We start from the raw sequence: 13934 nt of genomic DNA, 5'->3' as shown, positions 1-13934 counted from the left end.
AAATATAGTTCAATACAAACTCAATCTACAGTGTTGATGAATTCTTATTACCTAAATATGTCATAATGTTTTCAAAGGTGTGTGTATATGGCATATGTGGACAGTATTAATGTGTATCTATGGATCTATTTGAAGCATTTGAGTAACTTTTTTTTGAAGCTGTGCATTTTTAATGTGAAAGCTTCAACTGTACTCTCAACATATGTTTTATGTTTCTATGGCTTCTTCTATATCCTTCCATCATTTTTTACTAACTTTAAGTCAATGTAATATATGTATGCATTATGTAGACCTATGTATGTTTATATGTATTGTGACATTGCATTCGAAAGCCGGAATAGTGAAATCAGCGGAGACGCCCATTGTTAGGCAACTGCTCAGTAAACAAATTCCGCGGTAACAAATACGCAAGCAATAATCGAATAACTTCCGTTGCTAGGCAACGGAGCTGTAAACACGACTTTCCAACAATAGATAGTCTGTGTTTTCTGCTTGATCCGTGCAAAGTTGTTATAAAGAAGAATTCGGTCGAGAAGAGTTGGTCGAGTTTCGAGTAGCCAGCCTGCCAGGATAAGAAGTGAGTCTAGCCTTCAGAACTGACAGTCACAGAATAATGGCAAGAAAGGAAGTAGGGTGTGGAAAGAAGATTTCATGTTTAATTTGAAGTGACAGTGAAACTGCTGTAAATCGTTGACAGGATAGACTATTGAAGACTGAGAACCCTAGTACGTGTGCAGCGGTGAACTGTAAAGTGTGCAGATCAGCGACAGCGCTGTAGTGCCTGTAGTTCCGTGTTGTGTAAATGTATAAGGTGTCAATAAATCCAAACATCCAATCCAAAGCCCGTTTATAAGTAACGCACCCCCCCCCCCTTTAAATTGTGACAGTATGGAACGTATCTCATTTGTAAATATTTTTATGTACATGTACTATGAATAATAACATTAATATAACATCGTTACAACTCATACATGAAAAATCATTTGTGTACTGATATGGCGTCTGAAGGCGAGCGATCATTCGACATTACAGGGAGCAACTTACCTGAGAGGTTCGGAGTCCTGCCCGTCTCTGGGTTTGCTCTTGGGTTTGTTGGCCCTAGGGCAGCCGGACAAACTGCGGTGGGACGAATAGTTGCCAGTGACGTGGCCCGAGCCATCACATCCGGGCGTCGGACACTTAAGTTCCTGCGAGTGTGCCTGGATCTGTGTGCGGTCAGCACGCGGACACCCGGACAGACTGCGAATATTGCAAACGGACAGGATCAGCATGCGTCATGGGCTCGCTCAGTACAGAAAACGGTAGGTGAATGGGTGTTCTTCATGCTGAGATCTGGTCTGGTAGACATGCTTTATTTTATGAAGAGACGGCTCCTGCAGCTTTTTACACGATCGACGGTACGCCCTCCAACTGTATAATGATGACCCTCATTCATACTTCATTAAACCAAACACGTTACAGTCCATGAGGATTAGGCCGTCCGTACTAGGTCTCTTAGACAAACTATTTTCATGAAATTAACTGAACTTGAACTCTTTCTAGATGAGACTAGTTGATATTCAGTAGATATAAGCTAACATTAGAATGGAAGAGGTTCTGCTATATAAACGGTATAAATTGTCGTTTTCCCATGGAGTAACTCGGGAAAATAAATGTAATCGCACTCACAACAGTAAGGACAAAGGACTATGACCTTTCAAAAGCAGAATCATTGTTGAGCCACCGTGCTGAATTTGTCTCAAACCAACAGGTGATTGCATATTTCATCTCATTTATATTTTCTTTGTATTTCAGCTGCAATCCCTCATGTGGTCGGTAGGACAAATTACAACTTCAAAACATCACAACATGTAATGTGAATTTAAACCTGATCGAAGGAAACCAATTTTCAGTATGTTATTGGGCTAATATTTTCCTTCGTTTCTTACAGTTTCGAGTATAACAACCGAAATGAATTAACAATACGTATTACAAACTAAAGTATACATATTGGACTACGATAAGTAAGTTAATATAGTTCCAGTATTGTTTCTGTTAATGCAATGCAATTAGGAGGATAAATAAGTTTAAATCTGGAATAAATGTAAGAGTCAAACATCTCATACAATTTAAATTAATACGCTCCGTTTTCTTAACCTGCAACAAAATGGAGCGAGAAGAGAGTTTTGTTTATTAGAGCACTTTCATTTATTTGTAGAGTTCAATTCCTGAAGGTTCTGTTGTATAAAAGGCAAACAACTGGCATATTTTGTGCATTAGCTGAATGAAAATACGCTCTTTGGTAAATCATAACAAACGGAGATGTGATACCTCTTTCCTCTTAAATCGGACTGGGTACCGTAGGTAAAGAAAAAATATAGCGATGTATAGAAATATGTAGAATGCATGTATCATTACAGCTGATCATTACAGAAGAAAATTGGGATTTACGTAAAACCAATTTTCACGGAACAGTACCTTACGTTTAAAAATTGACAGCTTATCCATTTCTCTGTGACACAAATTTGGCAAATTTTGTTATCTCTGCTTACCGAATACCTAACTCTGCTTGTTATTTTATCATTGACTTCAAACACTACAGCAGCCGATGTTGACACTTGGAGTATTACCGATTGATTCAACATAATAAACTACAGTATTTACATGGAAAGTCACTGAAATAAGAATTACATTTATAAACTTATGGGAACCGATATAATCAAAGGATAGGAACAGCTACAACATACTGGATGTATAAATTCAAGACACTATACAGACATTTCCACAAGAAGGGGCCATGCTCTCGTTATCACAGTCTACTGGAAGTGTAACATAAGTTAGATGCAGACTGGGTCACAAACTATGTAGAAATTTCCTAACTGAAACCTGTATATGGTAATAAAGCACCGAAATAAATTATGGATACCTTTATATGTCATACTTCACGACCACCGCCATTTTTATATTGTAAGACACATTTCAATTGTACTATGTTCACAGTTGCTAGCGAGTGTAGAACGCATTTTAAAAACCATTTATATCCATCCCCCATCCAGACAGGCCTATTTCCGTTAACAACATGCTTGTCTAATAAATTCAAATATTTATGCTGTATTGACTAAGAGTATGAATTAAAGGTGGGCATAGAATGACTAGTCGGATTAGCTAGGATCCTCTGGTACTTCTAAACATCATACGGGTCATTGGATAGAAAGTAAAGCTGATAGTTTTAATTTGCAATGAAGAGTCATGGCGGCTGGAAGTTAATTTCTATTATCTGTAGTTGAATTCTGTCTGCATCTGACCTAATATACAATTTGCGTTAAATACATGCTCGTTCTATTCAGACACAACGAAACTGTAAGAGCATTCACATGCAGATGTGCCAAATGCGTTCTACTGAGGTCAACTCCATGACTGCACTCTCCGACTACTTAGTGCAGTATCGTCACGCACGAAACTAGAGTATCATTATCTGCATTGCTGGGAATACTAGATTTGGGCCAGCCAGGCATCTATTTTATAACGTTTCTCTAATCAAGACCCGCATCTTTTACTATTTACTCATTGAAATTTGAAAGTAATTCTGTAAGGAAGTACAGAATTGTTAACATATGTTGCTGTAAATGATATGCTGCGACATACAGGTCTACGTACTTTCTGAGAAGTTTTAAAGAGGTACAAACACATATTCTGTAATTATAAAACACTGAAAATAAAGAGGTTTTCCAGAAATGACTGTAAGATTTTTAAAGAACAGCAGAAACAAAGGGAAATTTCAGAGTGTCGTTATCACTTACTGCATTAATGTTTCCTGCGGAGTCCTCAATAGACAGAAGCAATTGGCACTGGAAATAGCAAGTTGACATCCACGAACACGACATCGACGGGCAAGCACATCGAGTACACAACAGCCAGGCAAGTATGAGGACACACAAACTGGCACTCGTTGCAAGAGAAGGCAAGGACCTGACCCCAGTGAATTTGATTTGCCTCATAACATCCACTGCTCAGACATGGTCAACTTGTCATGTAATAAAGGGAAATCATAGTTTCAATTCCCAAGACAAACGCTGCCCACTTCTGGCTGAAAGTAAGCAATTTTGAAATGGTGGAATTTAAACCAAATATAATCTACAAGAATGCGTTCCCTTCCGTATAGTGCGCTCTGGGACTGGAAGTAATTAATGCTAATCAATAAAACAAATCGAGAACATAAAACAGGATCGAACACTGAGCTTCAAATTGCCAGTAAGACTGGAGGTTCAACACGATTCAACTATCAGATGAAAATCAATTCATAAAAGCCAACGATCTACTAATCCGTGCATTATACGGGCGACTGGAAATGGGGCAAGGAGATTTCTAAAATAAAGTGGACACATTTCCTTTCATGGAAATAAAATAAAATGGCGGGCATTATTTAAAAGTAAAAGTCAAATGATTAGATAACACATTTAACGAATTCATATGCAATAGAAATAAAATCGAGGGGCTGTACGGACAATCTAACCGAAACACACTGATCAAGCCAAGCTACTGGACACGGGTCTGACCACCATCATGTCAAGGTAGTGAGTACTGCAAAGTGGCTTGCCTTCTGTGGGTAGCGTAGTTTCCTGAGACATGACCCATGCCATCGCAGCCGTGGGTGGGGCACTGTATCAGCTCCTTACCATCCCTCCCCCTGGGAGCGGGGCGCGCAAAATTGAAGGAGGAGGAGGAAGTGTGTCTGCTGCGTACAAGTGTACTGCGTGCGTGCAACGACAAGGAGAAAATGTAACCATTTTAAGCAAGAGCAATATATAATTAGTATGACACAAATTGCAGTTAAAACGATATGAACTAATAAAAAAGCAGGTGGCGCTTCCAGTACGGCCTTTGGAGAGCTGGTTGATCAGATGAAAGCAGAAGACAGCACCATTTTGTATCGAGTGAGCTGATAAATGTTCAGAGCTAGTGCTTTCTTCAACTTTTATTTTTTCCTTGGCACTACAGCCCCAGTGGGCCTAGGCCTACCTCCATGAACTTCTCCGTTCACTTCGGTTTTTCTAGATCTTACACATTTGGTAGGGCTCCTTGGGCGGGTGATCAGCTCATCGCAAGGCCTCTACCTTTCTTCAGCTTTACCATAATCTAAATAATAAAATCTAAGTTTATGGACTTTGAAAATATTGCGGGCGTGTTATACTGCTTTGCTGCGTATTACAAGAGCGAAAAGGAGCGTGCACTGACATTCCCCAAATGCGCTATTTGCAGTTTTGCATTGGCCTTGATGGTAATTAAGTGCAAATATGTGCAATAAAGTAAAGCTAACTGTAATGCAGTTACTGTGCTGCACATGGACAGAAATTATTTTTCTTTGAAATTCGTCTAACATAAACTTATCGAGAAGAGCATGATTTAGATCCTGTAATTCTCAACGGCAACAATATTTTATATTATGTTTCAATTAGCTGTTTCCACAGAAACCGACAACCTTTTATTTAAGCTTCATATAAATAGACGAAGGTAAAGATAAAATTGTCCCTGTTCCTAACTAATTAAGCACTTAGCCGTGAAGACGTATGGGGGAGTGGATGTATCGATCCACATTTTCTTGACCTCGGCACTAGTTGGAACTGAGTGTTCAGCTTCGCACCCCGGTCGCTTTAACCCCGGGAGGAAAATCCTCCGGTACCCATTGGATAGGAGGTTGGGTGAACCCCAGAGCCGGTCTGGACGACGTGGAGAACAGAAAATTCGTGACACTACGGGGACTCGAACTCCTACCCATCGGTCGTCCAGTCTGTAGCCAGTCGCTATACCGACTGAGCTATTCCGGCTCGTTCATATAAACCGATATAAATGAAAATAAGATTAAAAAGGTAAAGTTGTCGCTGTGCTCAACTAATTAATCATCACGACATGAAGGCCTTGGGGGAGTGGATGTATAGATCCAAATTTGAGAATGAGATTAACCTGACAATATTTAATGTTATATTGTTAATATAAAGTGTAATCGCAATTCGCATAGGCTAAGTGAGTGTGATACCGGAAAGCAGAGCGAGCATGTCTCGCCAGAAAATACGTGTAAAACAAACTTTAAATGCATTCTCCGACAGAAAAACACCAGACTGTAATCACTTTAGAAGGGAGGCAAATGTAATTGGACGGAGCATCTGTCTAATAACCACAAGTTCTGAGGCTACAGAGTTAAAAAAGAAATAAGCATATCGCTCGCTCATCGTGTGAGTACTCCAATGAAATTTCAACCTAAATCAGTTCATTGCTTCTAGACTCATAAGTTGATTTATGAGTACAAAGGATCAAGCTGTTTAGGCATAATTACTTCGAAAACAGTAATACTTCGCGAAAAAGAATGTTGAACATAAAATGCGAATTTCAGTCTTCTCTGAAACGGCTGTTCCGAACACTTACCTCTTCGATAAACCTTTACCGAGTCACATATAAGACGGACATAGAAACGAAAGTATTTTTTTTAATTCAAATAGTGAGGGGGGGGGGTGGAGTCCAGCTCGGTTCACTCGGCACGTCGGCCATTGATTGGCCCATTTTACCTGCCCCGGGTAATTATGATGATGGAGAATTTGATGGAATGAAGATTGGAAAGGGAAACTGAAGTACTCGGAGAAAATCTGCCCCAGCGCCACTTTGTCCACCACAAAGCCCACTTGAACAGGTCAGGGCTCGAACCCAGGTCCCCGCAGTGGGAAGCCAGCGATTAACCGTTTAAGCTATGGCGCGGCCATAGGAACACAAGTTAGATCTGCGTGCAAAGTGCCCATTATTTCTGTCTATTTCAACCCGTATTGGGCTGTGACGACAAAGGCTATAAAATCTTCAAATATCTGACTTCGTGTACATCCGGTCAGTGGTTCTACACTTGTTGCATGTGAGCAGACGAACCGACATGACGGAGCTAATTAACAGGGATAGTTTTAAGATATTTGTTGCGAATGCACTAAATATGTAAGGAATGTAGATTTCATAACACCTCACGACTACATGGCGTGGTGTTCGGGCTTTATTTTGCTAATATAGAACCCTTGCACGAGGTAGCGTAGTTGGTTGAGGCACTATGCTAGAAGCCGGAAGGCCGGGGGTTCGAGTCCCGATGGTGTGGATGTTTTCAATTGACCTCTTCCTTCTAGCCGCACTATGACCCTGGGGTCGATTCAGCCTCTAACAGAAATGAGTACCAAAAATCTTCCTGGGGGCATAAAGCGGCCGGCGCATAAGGCTGATAACCTTACCGTCATCTGCGAGCCGATTGTCTAGAGAAATGGGAACCTCGATGTCTCACAACCCTTTGGGGCTTCACGGCCTGTTACAGGGATAGCTTTACCTTTTTACCCTTAATATAGAACCTTAGTTATAAAGTGACTTAACCAAACCAACTCATAGAAATGGTAAACAGTGAGCAGGAAGTAGGACAGACCAGGCGTTTAAAAACCTTATTAGTGCGTTCCCACTGAATTTAAGTCTCTAAGATGACCGAGTGGATAACATCATACAAAAGGAACAATGATAACTTATGCATAATTTACATCGGGGGGCAATAATAACTCATCAGGCAAAGGTTCACGGAATCAACAGTCTGAAATATCAATAATAAAGCTCTTCGAATGTTTCCTGGTAGCGAATTGGAGAAATGTTACAGGAAGCAGTATGCATCTGAAGCCATATTGCGAAGAGACTGCTGAAGGGGACCTGGAGGGTGAGCAAGCAGTCTTATAATTGCGCAGGGGTCACAAATACCAGAAAAGTGTCAAACTTTACTGTACACACTAGCGTGTCCGTGCAGATAAATCCGCTTTGTAATGTCATAACAAGTTTGTCTCTAATGGTTACTTTAATTTAACGCGTATAGGTTTTCGGGCTTACACACAAGATAATTTGAAAGCATAATTTTTGTGGCGCATGCCGTATAAAGAACTGCTGTACTAAAACGGCCTAACATATTTGGAATTTTACATGAAATTGTGGTATATTATTTATTACTACTGGTATACAATTTACTTTAATACAAATGTCAATGAAGTCACATCGTGCGATAATCTGCCGTAAACTTAATTAATTTCACCACATCATCCCAGTAATTAAAAAAATATTTGGTTGAGGCACTATGCTACAAGCCGAAAAGTCGCGGGTTCGAGTCGTAATGAGGTGGAATTTTTCAATTGACCTAATCCTTCCAGGAGCACTATGACCCTAGGGTCGACTCAGCCTCTAAGAGAAATGAGTACCAAGAAACTTCCTTGGTGGTAAATGGCGGCCGGCGCGTAAGGCTGACAAACTTACCGCCATCTGTGAGCCAACACTCTAGAGAAAACGTGGGAGCCTCGATATCTCACAACCCTCTGGGCCTCCAAGGTCTGTTACAGGGATAGCTTTACCTTTATGTCCCGTACTCCATGTAGAATGGGATTTTCCTACATAGAATAAAAGTAAAATTATTCATAATATGAGTAACATTTGAAAATGTGTGCCCTAGCTCATTAGTTATTTAAAGAATCTGTACCATTTTACTGGAAAAAAGAATGATGTTATTTATTTTCAATGTTCTGTCTACGATGCACCGTTTGAGAGAACCAGGGTAACTTCTTGGGCATCTCCGTGCATAGCCTTAGAAACAGAAGAATAAACATTGATTTTTTTCCTCGTGACTGTTTCTCCACCATCTTTGGTATTATGCGCTGTTTAGGGGAGACAGGATGGACAGATGGACTGGCGGAAGTTTAAATATTACACATAGACATGTGGATTATGACGATTCTCTAAGGATTTCATTATTACGGAAGTTTATTGCATATACGTGTATATATACATATATACAGGGTGTTTCACGACTTTAAGGCATAACTGCAGGAGGTGATTTCCTAGGTCTTTGTGATCAAAAAGTTCATATAAACATGTGTCCGATTTTGGACGGTTACGGAGTTATAACCGTTTCTTCATTCTCGTACACGCCCTCGTGTGAACCGCGTCTAACAGCTGGTGGGTCGCTATTTTTAGCCAGCTACAGACAGAGCGTTCTCGTTATCTCGACACTTGAGAGGTACCTAAGGCGTGATGGGTTGGTATGTCCGGCCACGGCTAGTGTGGCGGCTACTGGTGTTCAGAACAGTTCTCATCTCGGTGCGTCTGTTACGTTCACGATGCCATTTACATTTTCATTTGAGAAGTATGCAGGTATGATTTATGTGGGCGGGTTTAGTGACGGTAACTCAGTTCTTGCCGTAGCTGAATATCAGCAACGGTTTCCGAATCGTAGAATACCGAACCGGAGAGTGTTTACTGGAGTTTACCAGGCATTGCGAGATACCGGTAGACTTCCCGGCGTTCGTATGCAGCCGAGCGTGGTGTTAATGAAGGCATCAATGAAGAAGGCATTGTTCGTATGGTACACCGCAGTCCACGTAAGAGTATGCGAAGAATTACCAGCCAGGTCTCCAGACTTAAGCCCACTGGATTATTGTGTGTGGGGATGGATGAAAGAACTGGTTTACAATGTGAAGGTGGCAACGCGAGATGCTTTGCTCGGTCGCATTCTGGACGCCGCTGACCACATAAGAAACGGCCAGCTGAAGCTGCTACGTGCTACCCGCGCGGTTCACAACCGAGCGGCAGCCTGTGTTGCGGCCGGCGGTGGCATTTTCGAAAATCAGCTTTAAGCACCAATCAATTCAAATTAAAGGTAATTTCACGAAGTTAACTTTACATTCATACTTTAAAGGTATCATGTATTATGCTGGTTTATTATTTTGTTCCGTTTATTGTCAGTAATCGTTACCTTCTATTCTGAGATTAAAACGGTCATAACTCCGTAAATGTCCAAAATCGGACACATGTTTATATTAACTTTTTTGATCACAAAGACCTAGGAAATCACATCCTGCAGTTACGCCCTAAAGTCGTGAAACACCCTGTATATATATATACTACCAGTCAATAAGTTCGTGGAATGGTAGCAAAGCGTCGTACGGGAATTTACTACCAATATGTTTCAGCAATGTTTTCAACAGGTATATCAACGTTGGCAGACTTGCATAGCGGCCAACAGCAACTACGTGTATTTTGAGGGCCGATGTGGATCTGCTTAAGTGTATGTGAATCCCTTGTAATTCATTCATTCATCTGTAATCTGTCAAGACGACAGGTCCACAGTCTCTCCAAAACAATTCATCCACTTGATGGGATCTAGAGCTTTCTCCTTCAAATGAAAATATCCTCTTCTGTCCCCAAGGTCATCCAGCATCTTCTTACGTCTTCTTCCTCGTCTTCTGGTCACTTCTATCCGTCCCTCTATCTTTCCTTCAATAACTTCTTTTAGAAGGCAGTTACCGCGTAAGATATGACCAATCCAATTAGCCTTCCGTTTTCTTATTTCGTGTAGGATATTCCTCTGCTCACTGACTCTAAATAACACTTCTTCATTTCTCACATAATCAGTCCAACTGATCTTCTCCATCCTTCTCCAACACCACATTTCGAAGCTTTCCAGGTGATTCTGAGTGTCCAAGTTTCAGCCCCATACAAAGCGATGCTCCAAATATAGCATTTCACTAGTTTCTTTTTCAAATTTAAGTCCAATTTGCTGGTAAAAAGATTCTACTTCTTGCTAAATGTAGCTTTTGCCATGACAATCCTGGGTTTAATTTCACTAGTACACCTTCCATCATCTGTTAACAAGCTACCCAAATATTTAAAACATTTCACATTCTCCAGTTGTTTTTGATCTATCTTTATTGTGACTGGGGTTGGTTCCCTTGCAATATGATGCGATAAAACCACATTCCACGAACTTAATGACTATACCAAGTGTATATATATAGACGACGTTTCTAAAGTTGTCCGTACTTTCTTGCTTGATGATTGTCACACTAACATACGAGGTGTGGCAATAAAATTCCTGGAACGGTGTTCTTATTACGATGGGAAAATAAATAAAAAATGCAAGGAAATCAAAAGTTGTTTTATTTACGAGTATATTCGAATAAATCTCCACCTACTTGAATACACTTCTGTTTCGTTTAAAAAGTTAGTGAAAATAATCAGCAAATCCTCCAGAGGAACAGCGTTCAGTTGGGTCGTCACTCTTTTCCTAATACATTCACCTTCTCGAAACATTTTCCCTTTGAGTGCAGTTTTAAACTTAGGAAAGAGAATACATTTTCTGGTGCGAGATCGGGAGAACGGGGTGGCGGGCTTATCTCCACAACACCGTGTGTGGCTAAATATCTTCACTACCAGTGCTGAATGTGAAGGGTCATTGTCGTCCAAAAAGAACCAACTGCCCTATTCTCGAAATTGTGCCCCCCCCCCTTCAACGGCTTCCTGATAACCTCAACGTAAAAAGCACAACGGACCCTCTGGCCTGCATGCACACATTCTTCAAGGTTCACATCCTGTTTATCAAAAATATGATAAGCATGGTTTTGATCTTGAACTTTCTTAAACGAAATTTTTGGGCCTTGCTGATAACTTTGAGGTTCATTGCATACTCCTGACGTTTCATCTCATGATCATATTGGAATACCAGTGTTTCATATCCAGTTACAATGCAGTGAAGAAAATTGCTTCTTGATAAGTCTGGATGACAGCAGTTAAAATACAACAGTCACTGAACTGCTACTCATGAACTCCCAGTGGGCGGACTTGTTAATCCTTGCTATCTGTTGGTAAGAGGTAGAACTACACTTAGTTGGCAGCAGTTCGTTTCAGCACCACCTAATGTGCAGCATTATTCCGGAAATTCTATTGCTACACTTTGTAGTACCTATTTTTATTGGTTTTATTGATGACATTAGTGGCAATGGCCTGCAATACAGCTCAGGTGCGGAAGTTCTGGTGTTTAGTGGTTAGCATACAAGTTCAGTATTCAGTGAAAAGGATCTGTCACTAAAATGACAACCATTTAAGCGAAGATTTGAGCAGAGCCGAATCCGGAATTGTCCTGAATATGAAATGTACATCAGGCAACAGACAGACTTCAACCCAGTATACACGTAATTACGTGCAACTTACGTGTAAATGTTGTGTCTCGAATTCAATTTCATTTTAAACCAACAAGTCATTCAATTCCATACTCGTCTTATGCAGTAAAGTGTAAAGACTGCATATCCATGAATTGTAAGTCTCCCATGTAGCAATGCCTCTGTCATTTATACTCGTACATAAGGAATATAGTTATTCTCGCAATTCTTGATTGGGATATCTATCTCATTTCTTTTTTGACAGATGTGAGAACTGCACTCTACGTAACTTCATTCCCAGTAAATGTTGAATTAGTAAGTCTGCATATTACTCGGACCGTCTAGTGGTCAGAGTTCCTGGCTACAGATCCAGAGGACCCGAGTTCCATTCCCGACGCTACCACATTTTCTGAGAAGTAGTGGGTCTGGAATGGGGTCAACTCAGCCTCGTGAGGATAATTGAGGAACTATTTCAAGGATATAGCAACTCCGGTCTAGAAAACCAAAATCAACGGCCGTGGGGATCCGTTGCTCTGACTACGCGACACCCTCTATCCGCTAAAGTTGCCACTAATTTCGTCGACAAGCGGCGGTCGCTCGGTCGGTATAGTTCGCTTGCGGAATACAGGCCACAGAGTTTGTTTTGTTTTTTTGCAGATTACTCGAGCTTCTTAAAGTGAATGTATTGCAGATAGGCCTTTACTTGTGTGTAATGTAACAAATATGTGATATCTCTTATTCCTGATATCTTTTCATCGTTCTATAACATACGTCATAATTTGATTATTCACAGCATTTTTCGGTCTGAGGTTCCCATGGCTGTTGCAGAGAAGAGTACTATCTTATAGGGTGTGCTGCCATGTAGTCTGGTAGAATTTTACAGATGTTCTGGAAGAATTCACTACTTGTTGTGTGCTTCATGATAATTTCTTGCTTGGCTTACTCTTCGACCCTTAAAATAGATAGTACGTTTCTCTGAACCGTCGGAAACCTTCTACCAAACTACACTGAGTCATATATCACAAGATATAACACTTCATTCAAAATCTCGTTTGTCCATTTACAATTCCTGATGTCAAAATATGGCCTACATTTTTCTGACTGTTATTTTTTTGGATTTATGCGGTCCAACTTTAAAATCCTAGGATAGTACCTTGATTAATTTATATAATTGTAGTCTTAATTTATTTGTTGTAGTTATAATTGTATTTGCATTTTATTAATTATGTGTAGCGTGTCCTTCATTGTTTGTGTGCTGTTTTGTTTGAGTGTGGTGTGTTATTTTGTGTGATGTGTATTATTTATGTGTTGTGTCTTATTGTAGTACCACTGCCACCGGTAAAAACCTCGTTGCAGTTTAAATAATAATAATAATAATAATAATATTCTTACTACTCCTTGTTCCATATCCTCATCAATTCATCATTCACTTTCCATACCGTTCAGTTTTATTACTACCTACGGGATTATTAATCAGTTGTTAAATAAACCAAGAACGGAGAAATAAGGAGAATATACAGAAGATTTCAGTTTTCCTAGGCCGTTCAGTGGTGGTGTTGACATGGGAATTGAACGGAACGAACTCTATAAACAGGACCATCAGTAAGGAGAATGTCTGTCTAGATCAAGGGGTCAATACAATAAAATGCATAAGGCCCGTTTTGCTGGGTACCCCTGAAGTCCAGAAGTACGACATGGCAGTAATAGAGAGCCACTTGTGTAGAGACAGTCCGATATTGGTCTGTCTGTCCACAGCCGCTACTAGAACTCAGTATATTGAACAATCAGATATGATAGACCAACTTTGGTTTCATTAATGAAATTTCACTTCGTTCCTACAACATATACCAATATGAAGGAAGGTTGCTTTTCCATGAAAACGTTTATTCGCACAAATTACCTAGAATATGCTTCATTGATCAGAGAGCAGGATCAAACACTGGCTGGAGTGTTTCTAAGTACTCTCCCAAAACAAAG

The 13934-nt window shown here is 40.3% G+C and overlaps 1 protein-coding gene across 1 annotated transcript in view; it reads right to left on the bottom strand.

The window, feature by feature from the left end:
• The window catches only part of LOC111866038 (mucin-19), a 519428-nt gene that overhangs the window by 41921 nt on the left and 463573 nt on the right, over nucleotides 1–13934 (bottom strand). The window contains exon 14 of the mRNA XM_023854546.2: nucleotides 1045–1239. Within this exon, the coding sequence (XP_023710314.2) occupies nucleotides 1045–1239 (195 nt within the window). The remainder of the gene's footprint in view (nucleotides 1–1044; nucleotides 1240–13934) is intronic.

The sequence above is a fragment of the Cryptotermes secundus genome, unplaced genomic scaffold (genome assembly GCF_002891405.2).
Source record: "Cryptotermes secundus unplaced genomic scaffold, Csec_1.0 scaffold258, whole genome shotgun sequence".
Taxonomy (NCBI): domain Eukaryota; kingdom Metazoa; phylum Arthropoda; class Insecta; order Blattodea; family Kalotermitidae; genus Cryptotermes; species Cryptotermes secundus.
This window is presented reverse-complemented; position numbering and strand designations above follow the sequence as displayed.